Below are 22,727 nucleotides of genomic sequence, written 5' to 3'. Positions count from 1 at the left end.
CAGCTGTGGAACTGAAATCAGGTGAGAAGATGTTCACGAAAAACACTAATGCTGCTTTTGACCTGTTAGGTTTATTCATGTTCTCTTCCGAAAGATTTATTTGGAATGAATGGATTCGAACCTAGGTTGGACTTAGTGACTTGATTGCTAAATTAATAAACAAATACATATTATAGTAGAACATTTGACTTGAAAACGTTTCTGAAAGTGTGTGATTTCCTTTCGAAATTCATTTAATTCCTTGAACATCATTATGATATAACAACATGTCAACATTGTGTTTTGCCTTTGTCTCTTTTCAGTTCCGTGTGCCCCAGTGAGTGTTAGTGCCAGTCTGGTTTGTTCCAACTCAGCCAATGTGAACTGGCAAAGAAGTCCCAGTGCCACATCTTACAATGTGACTGCAGTGGCTCAGGATGGACACATACATGGCTGCTCCACCAACAGTACCAGCTGTCAGATACCCAACATGCACTGTGGCCAGAACTATACCATCACAGTGACACCATATACTGACTCATGTGCTGGGAATCCCAGCATTCCTCTTCACTTCAGTGCAGGTACACAGGGAGAACAAAATATGTACTAACTTGAAAGGTGCAATTTTGGGAAATTGAAAGTGTGGTTGCATTGACACAAGTCACCAGGAATATATAATATTATATATATTATATTATATTATATATTGCAATATCGTGTGAAGCATGACAACAGTGTGTGAAACATGAAAAAGAATCTCGGACCGAGAACAATATTGTGTTGCCTATAGCAACCACACTAATGCGACTAAAGACTATGTACTAATATGAACAGTCTCCAACAGACTAATTTGCTAGACTAATTAAGATGCTCAGCATACGTTTTGTACTTTTGTTTGATCAATTGAAGCACAAATGAAAGAGAATAATCATTCTTTCTCTCCACTTCTTCCCTCCATCTCTCCAGGTCCCTGCGCCCCCAGTAATGTTTCTGTTTCTGCATCATGTGGGGCTAGCACAGTGTCCTGGTCCCCTGTTTCAGGGGCCAACATGCACATAGCAACAGCAACGGACACGAATGATGGACACGAACACACCTGTAACTCAAGCACTGCAAACACCTGCTCTTTCACTGATCTACACTGTGGTGGAAACTACTCTGTCAGTGTTGTAGCTGTTGACAGAGGTTGTCACAGTGAACCAAGTTCAGCTGTGGAACTTGAAACAGGTGAGACACTCACCAAAGACACTGATATTTAGCATATATCTCTGGGAGAGTAAAGGGGGAGGAATGAATCATTTAGCCACCCCACAATGCAATCTCATGAGAACTAAAAATAAACAACATACTGTACGTATAGCATGTCCACTCATCATAATACTGATTTTAGATCTTAATTGTTACAATTAGTTACATTTCTTTCTTGTTCCGATCAGTTCTAATCATTTACTATACAGAATATCTTTGAGCCCAGTTATATTGTGTAATGTTTAACGCTGTATTCCATCGTCTCTTTGCAGTGCCATGTGTTCCTACCAGCGTCTCGGTAGCTCCTGACTGTATCAGGAACACTGCTGTTGTGTCCTGGTCTGCCAGCAGGGGGGCAGTACAGTACTCTGTGTCTGCCTGGAGTAGTCCTATGAATGCCACCTGCCTGTCCTCTGAACTCAACTGTACCCTTAGAAACTTCACGTGTGGCACCAACTACACTGTAGCTGTCAAGGCTATTAACGGCAACTCCTCCAGTGATCCGAGTCAGACCCTGACATTCAGCTCGGGTAAGAGATGGAGAATTTACGTGCACGAGAACACTTTTACTCTATACACTGACTGACTGCATGCTGCCACCTGTAGATTATTCATCTAATTAAAACAATCCATCATTTTCCCCAGTCCCTTGCCCGCCCCAGAATATAAGCGCCAGGGTCAACTGTTCCTCTAACACAGCGGCCATCTCCTGGAATCCCAGCACCGATGCCCTCAACTACACAGCTTTCGTCACTGGTGGTGACGGAACAGTTTTCCCGTGCACGTCTTCCGACAATACGTGTTCCGTCGAGGGTCTGCCCTGCGGAATTACCTTCTCTGTTCAAGTCAGGGCTCACAAAGCATACTGTGACAGCCAGCTCAGTCCACCAGTCAACATCTCATCAGGTACTGTATGGGTGGCCAACAACAACAACTTGCATTTCTTAAACCCTCGATCATCCGACCAACCAAATTCCCTCTCATGTGTATTCTCCAGGTCCATGCGAACCCCAAGGCATCAACGGCTCCTTGGACTGTCTGTCCAATGAAGCAACCATATCGTGGAACGCAACGTTAGGGGCAGAGATGTACACGGTGACGGCGGTGGGTGGAGGCCACGCGACAAACTGCACTGCTTCCACCAGCACCACGTGTATGGTGGATGACCTTGCCTGTGGCGTCCTCTATACGTTCTCTGTCACCGCCGCCAACAGCCTGTGTGACAGTCGTCCCAGCGCCACCATCCAGTTGCAAACAGGTAACGCATGTTTAAAAACGCAGCTCAGAGACACAGAAACACATGTACACGTATTCTTTTCCCCTGTAATGTCTGTGCGAACCCCGGGGTCTGTTGAGGGGTTTCTTTAAAACATAAAAATTTAAGTTGGTCACAAAAATGAAAAACATGTACACATACAAGCACCAATACAATGCTTTCTTTACTATCCTCAACCTACGTTTTAACAGCGGGCGAACAGCGGCGACTCAGGGTGATACAAATCTCCTAGAGGGAGTTCCGTATCACCATTCATGGAGGGTAAACAAAGAAACATTATTTTCATGTTTTCGAATGACGTTCCACCGCCCACTTGGGGCTGTGTCACCTGCTGTTAGAACGTACCGTTAGCTTTATAATGTAGAATGCCCATTTAAGTGCTTCACTCAGAAAAGCATCTTCAAAACTCTGAATCCCCCAACCCCTTAAGCCCCATGCCGACCAGTCGACCTCTCAGTTGAGTACAACTGTGCCAACCAGTCGGCACTGCTGTCCTGGACTCCCGCCAGTGGTGCAGTGGAATACTTCGGCTGCGCCCAGGACGACAGTGGCGCCAGGCTGTGCTGTGACAGCTTGGACACAAACTGCACCATAGAGGGCCTTCGGTGTGGAGTCCAGTACAACGTCACTGTACTGGCCTCAGATGGGACATGCAACAGTTCTGTCAGTGACACAGTACGCATTGGAGCTGGTAAGAAATCTCACAGTTGTTACAAGAAACGGATGTTTTGCGATTATTTAAAACCTATTCTATACGATAGTTTCTGTATTCACGTCGCACCACAATGACAGTTGATGTATTAATGACCAGTCCAACTCTCTCCTTTTAGCTCCCTGTGCTCCAGACAACGTGCAGGTTCGGCTGTTGCCGCAACACACAACACGCAGCACAACACGAACACGCCAGGTGTTGCGTTTCAGCTGGACACAGGTCCCCTGTTCACATGTCCAGTACATGCTGACCATGACGGGTAGTCTCCTCGGGGACAACCAGACCTTGTTCGACCTCTCTCTTGGACAAACTCGACTGCCTACGAGATGCCCCTGCCCTGTGGTTCATCTTACGTCGCCAGTGTGGAAATCAGGAACTGTGGTGGAAGCAGTGGCCAATCAGTGGCTCGCAGTGGAAATACAGGTACACTGAGACTGATACATATTGTTCAAAAGTCACGTTGGTGCATGTATGTGATTGTGCCGTTCGGGCAGTTCTTATCACAATCAATACTAACGATAAACCCTCCCCTCCACCTCCACAGCTCCTTGTCCTCCCAACAGGAGTGACGTACAGCGGTGTCTTCTCCTCGGCCACAGTCTCATGGAATGCTTCCGTACATGCCGTCACGTACACAGTGTATGACGACAGCGTCTCGCCAAAGTCCCAGGTGTGCAGCACAGGCAGCCTGTCCTGCTCCGTAGTCAACGTCCAGTCACCTGGTCGTCACAGCCAGCAACGAAGGAGGGGAGAGTGGAGAAACACGTGTCACATCAGGTACGCGCTTCAGTGCACATTGATGTTAACCCATTCTGGGCGGGGTTCCCTATTTGTACCTTACCCCCTCAGGCCGGGAACCCATATTTGGGTTCTGTACAGTATGTACAGTATTCAAAAATGTAAAAATTTTGATTCTGCTATATCAATATTTGAAGTTTTTCAGAAACCTTAGGTCAGGATTTAGAGGCGTTTTTAGAATCGGCCTTAGGCCTGAATGGGTTAAGAATGCTTCATAGCACTGGCCCTCTAGTCCTGCATGGGGGCCCGGACAATTGCTAGTTTTCTGGTTTGCCATCTAGAGTACCAGGTCTGAATTAGTCCCTGAGCAGACAGAGGAGATCAGCTGCTTCACAACATATAATTTAAACAAAATCATAGATAGCAAATAGCAAAACTTACGTGTTGCTTTTTCCTTTACACTCAAGGATGAAGGAGATGTCACTTGAGAAATGACTGTTGACGTTGGCCATGGACATCACCTGTAAATCTCAGGTACTGACTGTGGAAGGAAAGAGCTTCATCATCACTGACCTGAACCCAGGAACCTACTTCAATACTTTAACGTGTTAGGGGGGGTCTGGAGATCATCTCTGTAGAATAGGAGACCCGCAGACACTAGTTGGACAGGATCATTTCTTTCAGTTTTGCACTGTCTCTGTCAAACATGGCATGGCACTGAACAGCAGGTCTGTAATATGATATAAACTGCTTTTATTTTATATTCTTTGAGAAAACAGATGTCAACGACGCATTTGTTACTCTGAACATTCACTGCGTGTCAGTTGATTTTAATCTTTATCAATGCATAAACGAAAGCACACAACACAATACATCTTCACTTGGTAGTGACTACGTATGTGTTGTGATCTAATTGTTTAAGTATGTATAGGCAGGCCAATTAATTTGTTATTAAAAATGATAAGTCAACAACCTTTTTATGGTTACAAATAAATGCTTCTACATAATATTTCATATTGCCTTTTGAATGCAGACGTGAGCCGATGCTGATTTAAAAAAATGCCAGTTATCTCTCTATTAGTCCATCTCTGTCTTATCTTATCTCTATTAGTCCATCTCTGTCTTATCTTATCTCTCTATTAGTCATCTTAGTATATATATATACATATATCATACATTAGTCTCTATTAGTCCATCTCTGTCTTATATTGAATTAATCTTCTTATGTTGTTTTGTTTGTTTTTCCCCCAATAAGACAGGGAAGACATCAATCAGCGACATGTTTTCTGACCTGAGGGACGGACGCAAGCTGGAGGGACTAACAGGCAGCACCCTGGTAAGAGAGAGTGTGTGTGTGTGTGTGTGTGTGTGTGTGTGTGTGTGTGTGTGTGTGTGGGTGTGTGGGTGTGTGGGTGTGCGCGTGTGCGTGCGTGCGTGCGTGCGTGCGTGTATTATTTCATAATACATTTCGATTTCAGCTCTGACATTACTTTTATATTCAGACATGCTCTAGAATGTGAAGAGTCTGCCTGTGCTATTAACTCATTTTGGCTTAAAAAAAATCATGAAAATGTGTGCAAATCTTTGAATATATATTTTCTTTGACACCGAACGCTTTTAACTTAAATCTTTGCTTCTGGAGGTCCCTGGAATAACATATTTTCGGCGGCCACTAAATCGAAACATAGGTTTCTCAGAAAACTCATGATTTAGAAGGCATTTTGTAAAATCTGGTCTCAGTCCTAAATGGTTTTACCGCCATTTGCTGCTATCCTTCTGCATACAAGTAATTTCCTTCCAAAATGCAAAAGCTAAAATTGTCCTTTCCCTTTCTCCACAGACCAAAGAGCGCGGCTCCACCAGAGTTCACGCTCTGATCAACAAAGTACTTCAAGTCCTGCATCAAAACAACGTGAGTGCACTGATCACATCTCTGGCCTGTTTGTTTCATCTTCTGTCTCATTTCATTCAGTCAACAGATGCTGTAATCTAATTTATATGTTATTAACATATGCTGGATTCAGCACGCACGCACGCACACACACATTTACTTTGTAGATTTTGATTATTATTGCAAAACATACCTTTACCACTTCAGCACTATACACATTTTGGCCATTTGCAAATAGCCGATCTACAAGTTCACAATGCATCGCGATGCGACGCTTTCTCCACCAGCGATATTGGGCTGCTGGTGTTTAAGAGGGAAGAGTATTATTTTGGGTTAGGGTTATTTAGGGTTTTTAAATCACACCCGTGTGAATGATGTATGATGATAAAGAGTGTCCCTCACTTCACCCAGGTGTGATTTTTATTAAGTGGTGCAAACCACTTCTACATCCAGCTTACAATGCCCGGTACGTGTTTGTGTGTGTGTCTGTGTGACGTGTTTGTGTGTGTGTGTCTGTGTGAGCATGGAACGAGAGGAGTATGTGACATGGCTGCCACCTGCTGGACGCACGGGAGTTGCACCACTTGGTTCACACTGGTGTGATTTTTCTTTAATAAAGTGATATGAGGTAGGGACGGGCAATATGGCAAAATATTATATCACAATATCTTTTCAGCAATTATCAAAATATTGATATTCATCAGGATATATTTTTTATGTTTATTTTTATACAATCTATATAACCAATTTGTTTTTATGCTGATAGACTTTTTTTAATGCAGATAGATAGATAGATAGATAGATAGATTAATTTAATTAAATTATTATCTATAGCTATCTATCTATGTTGCTCATGGATGCATGGATGGATAGACAGACTATCCGTTTTTATCCTGCTGTTCTATCATGTGATATTCGATGCTGGGCAAGATGATCGATTGTGAATTAAATTGTAACATTCTCCTTGGCTTTGACTGCTTCAGACAGAACATCTGACACACAGCTACGGTAGACTATTAATTTACTAAGCTGGTAACTTACTCGGCTGCCTACCGCTGCTCGTTAAGCAGGTTACACAATGGATGGACCACTGATATTTATCCAGCCAGGTCGGTGATTACTAATATCATTCATGCTGTGCAACACATGCTTTTGTAAGCGACGCTAAGGATTGTTTTGACCGATAATAATCCGTCATGTGCGTGCGCACGTGCACTCTTTATTTGTGCGTGCAGCCGTGAACAGTGTTTCTCCCGCATTTGGTTAAAAGTTGGCGTTCGAACTTTACAAATAAGTTTAGTATTAAACGTGTCGGGGACGCTATCATGCTGCGTTCACTCTGACGCTCTAGTCTGTGCTGCCTGCGAGGGAACAACAGACACACACGGCATATGAGCACAGAGTGCTAAAAGGGGGAGGGCCGAGGGCGGTGCGGTAGAAGCAAGGGGAACAGATCTTCAAGCTAAAATGCATCGAGCCTCGACACGTTGTTAGCTTGTAGATCTGCTCTTTTTGGCGAACGACACCGCCGTACTACAAATATAAATGTAGGTATAGAACTGAACCAGCTCAGTGGCCTTGTGGTTAGAGTGTCCGTCCTGAGACTGGGAGGTCGGGGTTTAATCCCCGGCCGGGTCATACCAAAGACTCTAAAAATGGGACCCAGTGCCTCCCTGCTTGACACTCAAGGGTCTGATTGGGGGGGGTTAGTCCCTGCTTGACACTCAAGGGTCTGATTGGGGGGGGTTAGTCCCTGCTTGACACTCAAGGGTCTGATTGGGGGGGGTTAGTCCCTGCTTGACGCTCAGCATCAAGGGCTGGATTGGGCGGTCAGTCCCTGCTTGACACTCAGCATCAAGGGTTGGATTGGGGGGGGTTAGTCCCTGCTTGACACTCAAGGGTTGGATTGGGGGGTCAGTCCCTGCTTGACACTCAAGGGTTGGATTGGGGGGTCAGTCCCTGCTTGACGCTCAGCATCAAGGGCTGGATTGGGGGGTCAGTCCCTGCTTGACGCTCAGCATCAAGGGTTGGATTGGGGGGTCAGTCCCTGCTTGACGCTCAGCATCAAGGGTTGGATTGGGGGGTCAGTCCCTGCTTGACGCTCAGCATCAAGGGTTGGATTGGGGGGGGTTAGTCCCTGCGACATACTAGCGTCATGTCCAGAAGGTAAGCAAGAACACCATATACCAACTGTGTGTGTGTGTGTGTGTGTGTGTGTGTGTGTGTGTGTGTGTGTGTGTGTGTGTGTGTTAAGGCTGTACCCTAGCCCTGTTTTTAGGACTCGAACATTTGCAGGAATTTCCGAGCGAACATCCGAACCATTTGGTTAATTGGTTCTAATTAATTAATTTCTCTGAGTGCTTTTAACCAGGCTGCAATTCATAAATAGATCCTCCGGGGCGACGTTGCATAGACGATCAGTGAAATAATGGTTAAGTTCATCAGGGGTTGGTGAGGGTTGCTACCGGGTTGGCCGACCGGGAAGGTGTGCATTTTGAGTGTGGATACAACCGTCTTTACTTTTAATACACTATAATGACAACACGAGATATCCGTCTTGAACATGATCAGAGCGCAGCGTGTAGCGCGTCTCCCCCTCCCTCTCTCTCTCCCAACACGCGCACACACACACACACACCGTCTAGTGGCTCTGATGACATGTGCTCCGCTGCTGGGGCCGTGCCACGAGCGGCCGTGTGTGCATCCTCGCAAACAGCGAAAATAGCCGATCTGCGACTGCAGGAGGAATAGGCTCGCAGCACTCTCGTCGGGAGGGGTGCAGCACAAATATCCTACGAGTAGGGCAACGAAATGGTCAGCTACTCCCTGATGCGAGCTCATCATTCCATAAAAATGAGCCATGAGTTGAATGAGTTGCTGGCAGCCTGGCAGGCAACGAGAGCGTAGCTTGATCGTTAGTTTCATCGTTTCATTAATTTGTTCCACCTGTGTATGTAGGCTACTCTCAGAAGCGCATTGAGTGTGTGTGTGTTACTGTGTTTGTCTCTTCTGCCGTCTGCAGGACTTTCAAATTATTGTAAACACAACATGAACATAGTACTCTTATTATGCATATCGCATTCTCGCCGAGATATATTTCGGAGTAAAAAATATATATATATAATAATAAAAAAATATAATAATAAAAATTAAAAAAACAAATGGTTCAAGGCCATAAATTAAGATTCGAGTGCCAACCTTAACGAGCGAACATTCGAACCCTGAATGTTCGGGGACAGCCTTAGTGTGTGTGTGTGTGTGTGTGTCTGGCGTGACATGTAGGGCAGGCTACCACGATGACTCAGCTGGCTGCTACCAGCCACCTCCACAGTGGAGTGGAGTCAGAGGAGCAGGCTGGATAAACGTGGTCGTAAGTGGTAACTAAGTGGTGGTTTGTTCAAAACCTACAATCCACTAAATGATCACTCCCGTTCAGAACGGCAACGCTGAGTGCAGAAAACCCAGCTCGCAGCAACACAGTCAGCAGCATTCTGTACCCACATGTTTGGGAGTTTAAGCCATTTTGGGGCGGGAACCCCTTTTGGTGTTTATAGCATTATGTTATGCTTTAGCTATTGAAAAAAATAGCAGATCTACAAGCTTGTAGTTCTGCTATTTTTTAAAAATCTTGGAAACGTGGAACAAATCTTTGAATATATATTCTTTCAGGGCGAATGTTTTTAACTCAAATCTTTGCTTCTGGTGGGGGGGGGGGGGGGTCCCCTGGAACTACATGTTTTCAGATGGGGGGTCATAACCATAACCATAACCACATCATTCTGTATTCTGTATCTTCCTCCTCCAGGGAGCCGGGTCGTACCTCCTCAACTACTTCCTGTACATCCTGTGGGCTCTGCTGTTCTCCTTCCTGGCCGTGTCCTTAGTGAGAGTGTTCGCTCCGTACGCCTGTGGCTCCGGGATCCCTGAGGTGAGCAGAGGTCCAGACGGGTCACTGGTGGACTGGGTTTCTGACCTGCCCACAGCCCTCCTATGAGACACACACTGGTTTCTGTCCTGCCCACAGCCCTCCTATGAGACACACACTGGTTTCTGACCTGCCCACAGCCCTCCTATGAGACACACACTGGTTTCTGACCTGCCCACAGCCCTCCTATGAGACACAGACTGGTTTCTGACCTGCCCACAGCCCTCCTATGAGACACAGACTGGTTTCTGACCTGCCCACAGCCCTCCTATGAGACACAGACTGGTTTCTGACCTGCCCACAGCCCTCCTATGAGACACAGACTGGTTTCTGACCTGCCCACAGCCCTCCTATGAGACACAGACTGGTTTCTGACCTGCCCACAGCCCTCCTATGAGACACAGACTGGTTTCTGACCTGCCCACAACCCTCCTATGAGACACAGACTGGTTTCTGTCCTGCCCACAGCCCTCCTATGAGACACAGACTGGTTTCTGACCTGCCCACAGCCCTCCTATGAGACACAGACTGGTTTCTGACCTGCCCACAGCCCTCCTATGAGACACAGACTGGTTTCTGACCTGCCCACAGCCCTCCTATGAGACACAGACTGGTTTCTGACCTGCCCACAGCCCTCCTATGAGACACAGACTGGTTTCTGACCTGCCCACAGCCCTCCTATGAGACACAGACTGGTTTCTGAACTGCCCACAACCCTCCTATGAGACACACACTGGTTTCTGACCTGCCCACAGCCCTCCTATGAGACACAGACTGGTTTCTGACCTGCCCACAGCCCTCCTATGAGACACAGACTGGTTTCTGAACTGCCCACAGCCCTCCTATGAGACACAGACTGGTTTCTGAACTGCCCACAGCCCTCCTATGAGACACAGACTGGTTTCTGAACTGCCCACAGCCCTCCTATGAGACACAGACTGGTTTCTGAACTGCCCACTGTCAGTCAGCCAGTCAGCCAGTTGAACCTGACTGTCATTAACCGAGACGTATTATTCTTCTATGTTCTGCCACACAGATCAAGACCATGACGCGAGCAGGACGCGACGGAAATGCAACGCGCCTGGTGGAGCCCTGGCGTTAGCCTTGTTTGTATTTGTTGACAAAATTGTCAATATATTTAGCCTCAGTTTTAGTCATCATACAATTTACAATTTAGGCATTTAGCAGAGACTCTTAATCCAGAGCGATTTACATTAATGATGGGGAATACAAGCTAATAAAAACTGCAGGCCTTCTAGTCCTGGAAAGTTGCAATGCGAAAATGGAAGCCATCGTTCTCACGATAATGAAAATCTAAACATTTTTGTAAACAAATCTTTAAAAAAAAGCTCAGTTTTGATTCAGCTTTCCTCAGTGAAGAACAGTAGTCAACGTACGTTGACTGCGTTTTATGCAAATGTGTAAAATAGGTGTGATGGAAGGAGGAATGCACATTATTAATAAAAGTGTTCGGGCGAGTTTTGTAACCAAACATGAACGGTGTATGTGTCTCTGACCAGGTCCAATCATTAAGGGTGTATGTGTCTCTGACCAGGTCCAATCATTAAGGGTGTATGTGTCTCTGACCAGGTCCAATCATTAAGGGTGTATGTGTCTCTGACCAGGTCCAATCATTAAGGGTGTATGTGTCTCTGACCAGGTCCAATCATTAAGGGTGTATGTGTCTCTGACCAGGTCCAATCATTAAGGGTGTATGTGTCTCTGACCAGGTCCAATCATTAAGGGTGCATGTTTCTCTGACCAGGTCCAATCATTAAGGGTGTATGTGTCTCTGACCAGGTCCAATCATTAAGGGTGCATGTTTCTCTGACCAGGTCCAATCATTAAGGGTGCATGTTTCTCTGACCAGGTCCAATCATTAAGGGTGCATGTTTCTCTGACCAGGTCCAATCATTAAGGGTGTATGTTTCTCTGACCAGGTCCAATCATTAAGGGTGTATGTGTCTCTGACCAGGTCCAATCATTAAGGGTGCATGTTTCTCTGACCAGGTCCAATCAGAAGCAGCCAAAACGTTAAACCGCTGTATGTGTCCTATCAGCAGCAGCGGCCCCTGGGGTGTCGGTGGCGTTCGGAGCTCCTATTGGAGGAGTTCTCTTCAGTCTGGAAGAGGTGGGTTCAAATTAACAGTTTGACTGCCCTAATTTATCCCAGTCATTCTTCTCATTTGCCGGAAATTGAACTTTGAAGACCCATTGCATATTATTTCATAATGTGACAATATCATCTCAAATGAAAGGGGAATCTTTCCTCTTTACTCAGAATTTTTTTGTTATGTTTGTAGCATGTTGCGTTCTTTAGATACAGGCAGTTTTATACAGCTCGGTTTCACCCTAAACAGGCCTCTCGGAAAATGCTTTGGTATTTCGTTTCATTTGTTTGCAGCACACTTCTATTATGCCCATAACATATTCCCTATTATAGTGACAGAGACATACCATATATCAAATGAAAGCTGTAACACTCTACTTTCACCAGGAACAGACATACAATTTATATCATGTTTACTTTTCAAAATGTAGCCATTTGAATGAGTCTAGCACTTTTCAGTCTAGCACCCTTCAGTATCTCGTTTTTGATCATTCATATTACAAGACACATATCATTATGCTGTGTTATATAATGCAATACCATGTCAGACATCAAATGAAAGCTAGAATCCTCTACTTTCACCAGGAAAAGAGATACATTTTCTATCCTTTTCAGTTTTCAAAATATAGGCTTTTGAATGAGTCCAACACTTTAGAAAAACATCTCAAAGTTTTGACCAGTCACATTTATATACCCATAGCATATTTTTGTAATAATGTGAACATGTCACGGAATATACCAATTGAAAGAGGAGCATTTCCTCTTTACCCAGAAAAAACAATTATGTTTGTAGCATGTTGCATTCTTTAGATACAGGCAGTTTTATACAGCTCGGTTTCACCCTAAACAGGCCTCTAGGAAAATCCTATGGCAATGATGCTCTTATGCTGGCAATTCTGATGAATGAAGTCACATGTGATGTGTAAAAGTTTTAGAAATAAAGCAAAACAAATGTATTTTCTCTTACACTTGCCTTTGCCTTTGGCTTTTCCAGGCCTTGCTGGACTGGATCTGGGGGGTGAGGGTTGAGGCTGGCTGATCTCAGCACCTAGAAACATCAAATAAATAGATATATTTATTTATATGATGTGCAAAAAAATACATTTACACAGTACGCCAACTTGAATGTAACAAGTCTCACCAATTACAACAGGCCTAATGTATTTAGAATAATACAAGTAAATAATACAAGTAAAATAAATAATCTTACCTCCAGACACAACACCTGCACCAGCGTCGTCCTAAATGCAAAAATATGATTTATTGACGTATAATCACACACACACACACACACACACACACACACACACACACACACACACACACACACACACACACACACACACACACACACACAACCACAAAATAAGCTTTATTGACATATAATCGTTCAACATGCGTGTATAGAAACATACTCATTCAATGATTAGCTTTATCACACACACACACACACACACACACTCCCGTTCTCTCTGTGTGGCGGTGGCGAGCGACACGACTTTACGATGATCCTCGTTCCACTGCGTCGTGGTTCCCTCGCTCGAGCAGTTTTGGTTTGGGGGCCGCTAACCCCCAAACGGTGAGAGATCTACCCATTATCACAAATTCCACACGCACTCCAGAGGGCCACTATAGTTCCACACTCACTCCAGAGGGCCACTATAGTTCCACACTCACTCCAGAGGGCCACTATAGTTCCACGCTCACTCCAGAGGGCCACTATAGTTCCACACTCACTCCAGAGGGCCACTATAGTTCCACACTCACTCCAGAGGGCCACTATAGTTCCACGCTCACTCCAGAGGGCCACTATAGTTCCACACTCACTCCAGAGGGCCACTATAGTTCCACACTCACTCCAGAGGGCCACTATAGTTCCACACTCACTCCACACTCACTGTAAATATAGAATGAGTTTATCAAATAACATTTCTTGGAGTGATACTAGACCACAAAATCAGCTGGAAACCCCATATTTCATATGTACGAGCTAAGATGGCAAGAATTGTCTCTATACTGGGGAAATCAAAACTAATTCTAAATCAAGGGGCACTGTACATTCCGTATTATTCCAGGTTTTACCATATCTTAATTATTGTGTGGAGATCTGGGGTAATACCTATAAAAGTAACTTAAAACATTGGTCATATTACAAAAGAGAGCAATAAGGATTGTGAAAAATGTCACATCACGGCCACTATAGTTCCACGCTCACTCCAGAGGGCCACTATAGTTCCACACTCACTCCAGAGGGCCACTATAGTTCCACACTCACTCCGAAGGGCCACTATAGTTCCACACTCACTCCGGAGGGCCACTATAGTTCCACACTCACTCCGGAGGGCCACATTGCATATTACTTTCATAGCAAAAATAGCAGATCTACAAGCTTGTAGATCAGCTATTTTTGGAATCCTGAAAAGTTAAATTTTAATTTAATTTCAAATGCCTTCAATTATAGTTACTCTATGAACTAAATATACATACATCGGACATAAAAAAGGTCAATAACAATTTTATACTATTCATTAAGCTACTAATTTAGACTGAAGTAATTAAACTCCGATATTAACCTGAGGGCCACACAGAGCATATCAACAGTGGGACTACTTACTTAGTAGTTGTCCATCCTCTTAACAGTTTGACGGCCACATTTTCACGGATCTAAAGCACAAATTATTTCCGCGTATGCTGCAAAGGTAATAAAACAATCTTGCCAGCGTAGAATATTTGATTAAAATGTGGGTAAAGCGTTTTATGGAGTCAAACTGTGAAGATGAATATCCTTAAATAAAGATTATTATTAAACCCTGTCTTTTCCTCCTCAGGTGAGCTACTACTTCCCTCTGAAGACGTTGTGGCGGTCCTTCTTCGCCGCCCTGGTGGCGGCGTTCACCCTGCGCTCCATCAACCCGTTCGGGAACAGCCGTCTGGTGCTGTTCTACGTGGAGTACCACACGCCCTGGTAGGAATAATAACGGTTCCATTTGTACCCTCTCAGAGTTAAATTAACATTGACTTTACATGGTTACATGGTTCTGTCCAATATAAACAGGTACATGGCAGAGCTGGTTCCGTTCATCCTGCTGGGCGTGTTCGGCGGGCTGTGGGGGACCCTCTTCATCCGGGCCAACATCGCCTGGTGCCGACGGCGCAAGACCACCCAGCTGGGCAGGTAGGAACCTCTAAGACCACCTCTAAGACCACCTCTAAGACCACCTCTAAACCCACCTCTAAGACCGCCTCTAAGACCGCCTCTAAGACCACCTCTAAGACCACCTCTAAGACCGCCTCTAAGACCGCCTCTAAGACCACCTCTAAGACCACCCAGCTGGGCAGGTAGGAACCTCTAAGACCGCCTCTAAGACCACCTCTAAACCCACCTCTAAGACCACCTCTAAGACCACCTCTAAGACCGCCTCTAAGACCACCTCTAAGACCACCTCTAAACCCACCTCTAAGACCACCTCTAAGACCACCCAGCTGGGCAGGTAACCACCGTTAACCTGTTCAAAACAGGAACCCCTTTTGGTGTTCCAAGCATTATGTTATACTTTAACTGTTGAAAAATAGCAGATCTACAAGCTATTTTTTTAAAGTCGTGAAACTGTGCCTCAAATCTTTGTTATATGTATTTGGTCCGCAACCACCAGGTACCCGGTTCTGGAGGTGGTTCTGGAGGTGGTTCTGGAGGTGACACTAAACCCTGTTCCCTCCCCCAGGTACCCGGTTCTGGAGGTGACTTGCATCACGGCCCTGGTGGCGTTCCCTAACCCGTACACGCGGCGCAGCACGTCGGAGCTGTGCGACTACGTCAACAACCCCAACATGTCGCGGCCCGTGGACGACATCCCCGACAGGCCCGCGGGCTCCGGGGTCTACAGCGCCCTCTGGCAGCTGGCGCTGGCGCTGGTCTTCAAGATCGTCATCACCATCTTCACGTTCGGCATGAAGGTATATTAATAATATTATTATTATTATTATATTATTATTATTATTATTATTCACGTTCGGCATGAAGGTATATTAATAATAAATATTATTATATTATTATTATTATTCACGTTCGGCATGAAGGTATACCGTCTCTTAAACCCCATTTAGGCCTCAGAATTAGACCTCAAAATTAAAAACAAATATTCTAAATCCTCTTCACTATTTTTGAAAGTTCATAGCGCGCCACTCGGTGGCGTGCTATGAGCTTGTAGATCTGCTATTTTTCAATAGCTAAATAATAACATATTTACAATAATAATATTTAAAACACCAAAAGGGGTTCCTGCGGTTAAATTAGGGTTAAATAACTAAGCCCATTTAAAAAGAAAAAAGGCTTCTAAACTGTTTCTACAGCTCCATCTCAATGAATTAGAATATTTTGTAAAAGTTCATTTTCACCTGTAATATAATTAAAAAAGTGAAACTTCCATTCCATTATTCTCAACTCATAAAGTGAAGTATTTAAAACATTTTTTTGTTTTAATCTTGATGAGCTACAGAGTACAGCTCATGAAAATAAAATCATCATCATTCATCTCAATGAATTAGAATATTTTACGAGACCACTAAAAAAATGATTTTTTTAAAACGAGAAATGTCGACCATCTGAAAAGTATATTAATGTATGCAGTTACTACTTGGTCTGGGCTACTTTTGAACACATTATTTCACACATTTTCACCCCCCCCCCTTTTCCCCTCACTGTATATTCTGTTTCTTTTCCCTTTTTGCTTCCTTTATGATGAATTCCTGTTCTGTTCTTTAACTATATAGAAGTGTCTATTTGTACGTCTCTAAATGTTTTGATGAATTGAACATGGACCCTGTTGTATTAGTGTAATGCTTAATTGGGTCGTCCACTCACAGTTAACAGTCTTTGTATTGAGTTTGTGCTTGAAATGTACTGTAATTCTACAAACTGTTAATAAATATTTCAATCAATCAATCAATCAATCAATGGGGCGTGGCATGGAGGTGATCAGCCTGTGGCACTGTTGAGGTGTTCTGGAAGCCCAGGTCTGCTTTGATAACAGCCGTAAATAAATTTTAGTCAGACAGTCAGTGTGTGTCCAGTGGAAACCTCTATGAATCTGATCTCAGGTCAGAATGGGTTAATTGTTCAGTCTCATGTCTCACATGTCTCCCCCTCCCCCATGTGCCCCTCCCCCTCCCCCAGATCCCGTCGGGCCTGTTCATCCCCAGCATGGCGGTGGGCGCCATCGCCGGGCGCATGGTGGGCATCGCCGTGGAGCAGATGGCGTTCCACCACCACGACTGGATCATCTTCAAGAACTGGTGCCGCCCGGGAGCCGACTGCGTCACCCCCGGACTCTACGCCATGGTGGGGGGGGGGGGCCTGTCTGGGTGAGTGTTAGACTCTACACCATGGTGGTGGGGGGGGGGGGGCTGTCTGGGTGAGTGTTAAGGCTCATACATAGTCTGGGTTTTCGGTGGTGAGGTGACCACCGAACTACAACATGACGTCACTGAGCCGCGGTGAAGAGAAAACCACCGCCACCGCTCCAGCCCTTCTCTCTGTTTTTACTCACCACCGCTCAACGTTATTTCAGCTCCGGTGGTCAGCTCACCACCGGAGCGGTGGTCACCTCACCACCGCCGCTCGCCGTGCTCACGCAGGTGAGAGAGAGGGAGACAGACGCCGTCGGTTGGTTTTGGTCGCAGGAAAATTAACCCATTCTGACCTGAGATCAGATTCTAAAATATGTCTTCTACATCCTGACAGTTTCATTATTAACCCATTCTGACCTGAGATCAGATTCTAAAAGTGTCTTCGATTTTTCAAAAATAGCAGACCTACAAGCTCGTAGTGCGCCACTCGGTGTCGCGCTATGAGTTTGTAGATCTGCTATTTTTCAATAGCTAAAGCACGACATGATGCTAACACCAAATGTGGGTCAAAAAATGGGTTAACCCGTTTTGACCTGAGATCAGATTCTAAAAACGTCGTCTACATCCTGACAGTTTTCTGAAAAAGTTATGTTTCTATGTCAGTCGTTCTTCGATTTTTTTCAAAAATAGCAGACCTACAAGCTCATAGCGCGCCACTCGGTGGCGCGCTATGAGCTTGTAGATCTGCTATTTTTCAATAGCTAAAGCATAACATGATGCTGACACCAAAAGGGGTTCCCGCCCCAAAATGGGTTAAATGATTTTTAGTTTTAGACGTTTTTTGTCTCTCGAATGTATAGTTTTCGTTTAGTTTTTAGTCACATTTTAGTCGACCCGGAATGTCTTGGTGTTAAGTCTAGTTTTAGTCGACTAAATGTCATAAGATTTCAGTCGACTAAATCTATGGTTGATTTAGTCGACTAAAATGTATTTTGGCGGGCCTTGATGCCGTCGTAATGGCTGATTTTACACTCAAAAACATTGTTTAATAACTGTCCTCCTGTAGGACAGCGCCACCTAGAGGGTTAGGCTCTTCATCTGGTCAAACTCAAGATGTCAGTGATCCACCCACTTAAATAGACACCCACGGCCACGGGTTTGATTGATTGATTGAAATATTTATTAACAGTTTGTAGAATTACAGTACATTTCAAGTACAAACTCAATACAAAGACTGTTAACTGTGAGTGGACGACCCAATTAAGCATTACACTTGTTTACAACAGGGTCCACATTGTTCAATTCATCAAAACATTAAGAGACATACAAATAGACATTTCTATGTAGTTAAAGAACAGAACAGGAATTCATCATATAGGAAGCAAAAGGGAAAAGATACATATACAGTGAGGGGAAAGGGGGGGGGGGGGGTAGGGGGATTCAGATTTTACAGAGGCCAGTTTCGAATTGCAGCCATCCGTAGGTGCCCTTTGAGAGCGGTTTTGAAGGAGTCAAGAGATTCACATGTCTTAATGACTGTTGGTAGGGCGTTTCACATTTTGGTGGCATAGGAGCGAAAATAATTTAGTCCCTTGTTTGTGCCGAATCTGGGTTGTACATGGTTTGTTGCACTCCCTCTGGTGTTGTGGGTGTGGACTTCGTTTACATTAAGGAAGTATCTAGACAGGTACATGGGTATCTTGGTGGTGTATCGAATCTTGTGGACCAGACCCATTGCAAGATGCTGTACTCACGTTAGTAGTCAGTGGGTGGAACCAACACAACATGGTCATTAGATCAATTAATGAAATATCATTAAATACAGTACAAATACACATTTCTCAAATCCACAACAGTGGAATAAGCAAAAGGACATTGTGAAGTTGCCCGAGGGCCAAGGCTCCAAAAACGTCAGCGATGCTTTTTGTGGATTTTATTTCTCCCAACTTCAGCTCCGGTGCAGATATTCACAATGAAAGAATATCAAACTGCAAAAACAATACTGGCCAAAAGTACAAAATGAAGAACTCAAGAATACCTAATGCAAAACTTAGGACAATGGAAAAATAACCAAACTGCACTAGGCTATGCCCCTGGACTGGGCCCTAGCAGCTCTCTCACTGGGCTGTCAGCATGATGCCTGCCCGAGCATCACTGACTAGCTCTGCCTGCAGTCTCCCCTTTATAGGGGAGGATCCTACCACCCACAGAGAAGCAATTAACCATACACAGCTTACCTTAATCAGTGTGTGTGTGTGTGTATAGGGCACGGGCTGCCCCGTGGAATGCACTTCCCATTGCAGTCAGAACTGCAGCATCACTCCCAGTCTTTGATACAGACTTATAGCATGTTATGTAGACAGCACTATAATTGCATTGTATGTAGTCATAGCACGGCATAGTACATATGTATAGCATAGTAGTATATATGTATAGTTTATATGTATAGTTTCATTATATAGATATTTTACCGTCCCCGGGACGTCGGGACGCCGTTAATCTCGAGCCCTGATATGTATAGTTTATATGTAATGTTTCATTATATAGATATTCCACCGTTACTTTCATAGCTTACGCATGTTTCTTGATAAATGTTTTTATGTGATGTATTCCCATGCTTTTTTTGTTCTTGCTTAATGTAAGTCACTCTGGATTAAGAGAGTCTGCTAAATGCCTAAATTGTAAAATGTGACAGACATCATGATTATTATAGAATCTAAGACCGTGATTCACATAATCAGGTATTATTACTTTGGCAACAATTCAAATATATACAGCATACGATAAATAAATTATTTAAAAAAATGGCTGATGGGGAAGTCCTCGTTCATTCCCTTTGGGGACATTGTATTTAAAGTGTAAATCCAAAAGGATTCACGTTGTAGCAACAATCTATTCAGATCCCCTCCTCGCCTGCATGGGGTGTGTGTGTGTGTGTGTGTGTGTGTGTGTGTGTGTGTGTGTGTGTGTGTGTGTGTGTGTGTGTGTGTGTGAGCGCGCGTGTGCGTGTGCGCGCGTGTGTCGTGCGCCCATGCAACCATTCGGGTGTGATTGACCATGAACATGTTTACTGCACCCCCGGCTTCTAAAGGTCACAGCCTTTGGATACATAATAACCCATGAGTGTGTGTCTCTGGGTGCGCTCAACTGCTCTGAAGAAGATTAGTAGTAAACAGAGAGCAGCCACAGATGTGCAACGCTCGCTCACACACACACACAAACCTGTCCTCTCCTCAGAGGCTCAGGTGTGTAGCCTGAAGCCCAATCTCAAAGACAGTTGATCAACAAGGTTAAATCAGGCTCTCTCATTTTAACCTCCTCTCTCTGTGTCTCTCTCCCCCCATGCAGTCCACGGCTTCGTCGTCCCTGCTCTCCATGAGGCCCCAGACCCCCCCGCGGGGACGACGAGGAGGAGGACGGCGTGGACGTGCCTGACGGACAGGCGGCGTGGAAAAAGGCCCCGCCCCCCCTGCCCACCCCGGAGGAGAAGATGAGGCAGGTGGCCAAGAACGTGCCCACAGACATTGTCCCTATCAACGTCACAGGTAGGACACCACCAACCGCCCTCCTCCAGTCATCTGATTATCTCTTTTGGACATCTAGTTTTCCTTTCGCCCTTTGGACATCTAGTGACCAGACCCTGTGAGCGGTGCCGTCATTCATCATAAAATATATTAGTTCTGTGTCATGTTCTAGCGCCGCCCCACACCACCCACCTAGTCTCATTAGCGTGACCTTCCTATTTGAGGCTGGTTTGGCCTCATCCAATCTAATGTTCTCACCTACTACTACTACATTATTAACCTTTTCACTGTCCGTTGATGTTTCTGTGCTTTGAGTGGATACATTGTATCTGCCCAGCCACAGTGAATGAAGCTGTATGTCTGCCAGCCTCGTCTCCTTTACTATTCCGTTTTTATCTCCCCTCCCACAAACTGACTGTGTGTGTGTGTGTGTGTGTGTGTGTGTGTGTGTGTGTGTGTGTGTGTGTGTGTGTGTGTGTGTGTGTGTGTGTGTGTGTGTGTGTGTGTGTGTGTGTGTGTGTGTGTGTGTGTGTGTGTGTGTGTGTGTGTGTGTGTGTGTGTGTGTGTGTGTGTGTGTGTGTGTGTGTGTGTGTGATGCGGATCCTGAAAAGGTTTCCTCTCAGCCGCCCCCTCCCCGAGGCTCTGAGTCAATCTACCGCTGCGGAATGGATCGAGGGGCAATTGTGTTACGTACGTGACATAATTCAGCCCCAGCTCAGCTCCAGTACAACCCGGGTGCGCCACAAACGTGTGAGTAGGAACAAACTTTCCTTCTTGTGGCAGCACAGACGATCGAAAGCGATTCAGATCATTCTAAATGACAGCGAGTACCCCGACCCGCCTCCCTGCCCCAGTGACGCCACGATGGTTAAAAACCACTATGAAAATAAATGTCGCAGCCAGACAATGATCAGTGATCCACTCCCATTACCACCGTGGGAAAATAGCCTACAACCAGTACGGCCCGCTGCCTTTCCCATCACCTCCCACTTTACACCTGATGAAGTAGGGTCTGTTTTGCACAGCCTACCAAATGACAGGGCTAGTGGCATAGATGGGGTAACCTATGAAAGTCTTAAGACTGCACAGTCATGTGAGAAATTAACATCCATCTTTAATGTCTGCCTGGACAATAAGAGAGTGCCCGAATCCTGGAAAGGAGCCATGATTCACCGTATCCCAAAAAAAGACAATGTACCTGATGATCCATCTACATGGAGAGACATTTCCCTCCTCCCCACCATCTATAAAGTGTTCATGAAATGTATCCTGTCTCGTGTGCTTCCCTGGCTGACAGACAATAGGTGAATCCCAATTGGGAGTGTAGACACTGAGCAGTGCGTATTTCTGGGTATATGACGTCACAGCGCCGCGCCGGAGTGCTTCCCAATCCAAAGGGCTCTAAATACTCGTTCATCCAGTGCACTAGGGCCACGCACTATTTTTCCCCGCCCGAGCCCGCTTCCAAAGACCAGTGGGGATGTACCCAATTTAGAATCAATAAATCTACCTGGGGTATTTATTGACATTATTAGGGATGTGTATGAAACATCATTCATACAAGTCATCTGTGGGAAACAGCTGACAGACCCAATACCTCTCCAAGTAGGCATTACAACAGGCTGCCCATGGAGTGCCATTAACTTTGTTCTTGCCATCAATGGGTGGATTAAGTGGTTGTGTGACTGTGCCCCACCCAATGTGCTGTCCCCAAACCCCATCCAGGGTTATGAGGACCACGTACAGTTAGCCTCTCGGGAAGAGAGTGTTATTAAAAACATGCTCGCTAGAACAGATAGATTTCTGGACTGGTCCGGTCTAGAGGCAAAACACACTAAGTGTGCTGTTCTCTACCAGAGGCCTAGTGGTGGCAACCGCTGGTATAAGTCTGAGGCTGACAAAACCCCTGAGTTCACCATCAACTCAAAGCCCATACGTGTGTATGACCTACATGAGTCATACAACTACCTAGGGCATA

General features: G+C 45.1%; 2 protein-coding genes across 2 annotated transcripts; both read left to right on the top strand.

Moving 5' to 3' along the window:
* Window positions 1–1,618: 1,618 nt before the first annotated feature.
* LOC310866361 (fibronectin type III domain-containing protein 7-like) lies at window positions 1,619–4,487 on the top strand (the record flags this gene model as incomplete). Its single annotated transcript, XM_083775970.1, has 8 exons — window positions 1,619–1,757; window positions 1,873–2,133; window positions 2,225–2,485; window positions 2,934–3,194; window positions 3,334–3,474; window positions 3,577–3,638; window positions 3,760–3,992; window positions 4,421–4,487. The coding sequence occupies 8 exons, from the start codon at window positions 1,619–1,621 to the stop codon at window positions 4,446–4,448; spliced, it is 1,386 nt and encodes a 461-aa protein (XP_083632096.1). The 3' UTR covers window positions 4,449–4,487.
* Window positions 4,464–20,959, top strand: LOC310866360 (H(+)/Cl(-) exchange transporter 4-like; the record flags this gene model as incomplete). The annotated part of the gene is made up of 12 exons (XM_083775969.1): window positions 4,464–4,487; window positions 5,209–5,289; window positions 5,794–5,865; window positions 9,650–9,772; window positions 10,806–10,866; window positions 11,830–11,900; window positions 14,708–14,844; window positions 14,935–15,054; window positions 15,602–15,833; window positions 17,053–17,240; window positions 20,613–20,770; window positions 20,922–20,959. 12 exons carry the CDS (start codon window positions 4,464–4,466, stop codon window positions 20,957–20,959), a joined length of 1,305 nt encoding a protein of 434 aa, XP_083632095.1.
* Window positions 20,960–22,727: the final 1,768 nt, after the last annotated feature.

The sequence above is a fragment of the Protomyctophum parallelum genome, assembly GCF_964188405.1.
Source record: "Protomyctophum parallelum genome assembly, chromosome: 11".
NCBI lineage: Eukaryota > Metazoa > Chordata > Actinopteri > Myctophiformes > Myctophidae > Protomyctophum > Protomyctophum parallelum.
Note: the sequence above shows the minus strand (reverse complement) of the source record. Positions and strands in the feature narration are given on the sequence as shown.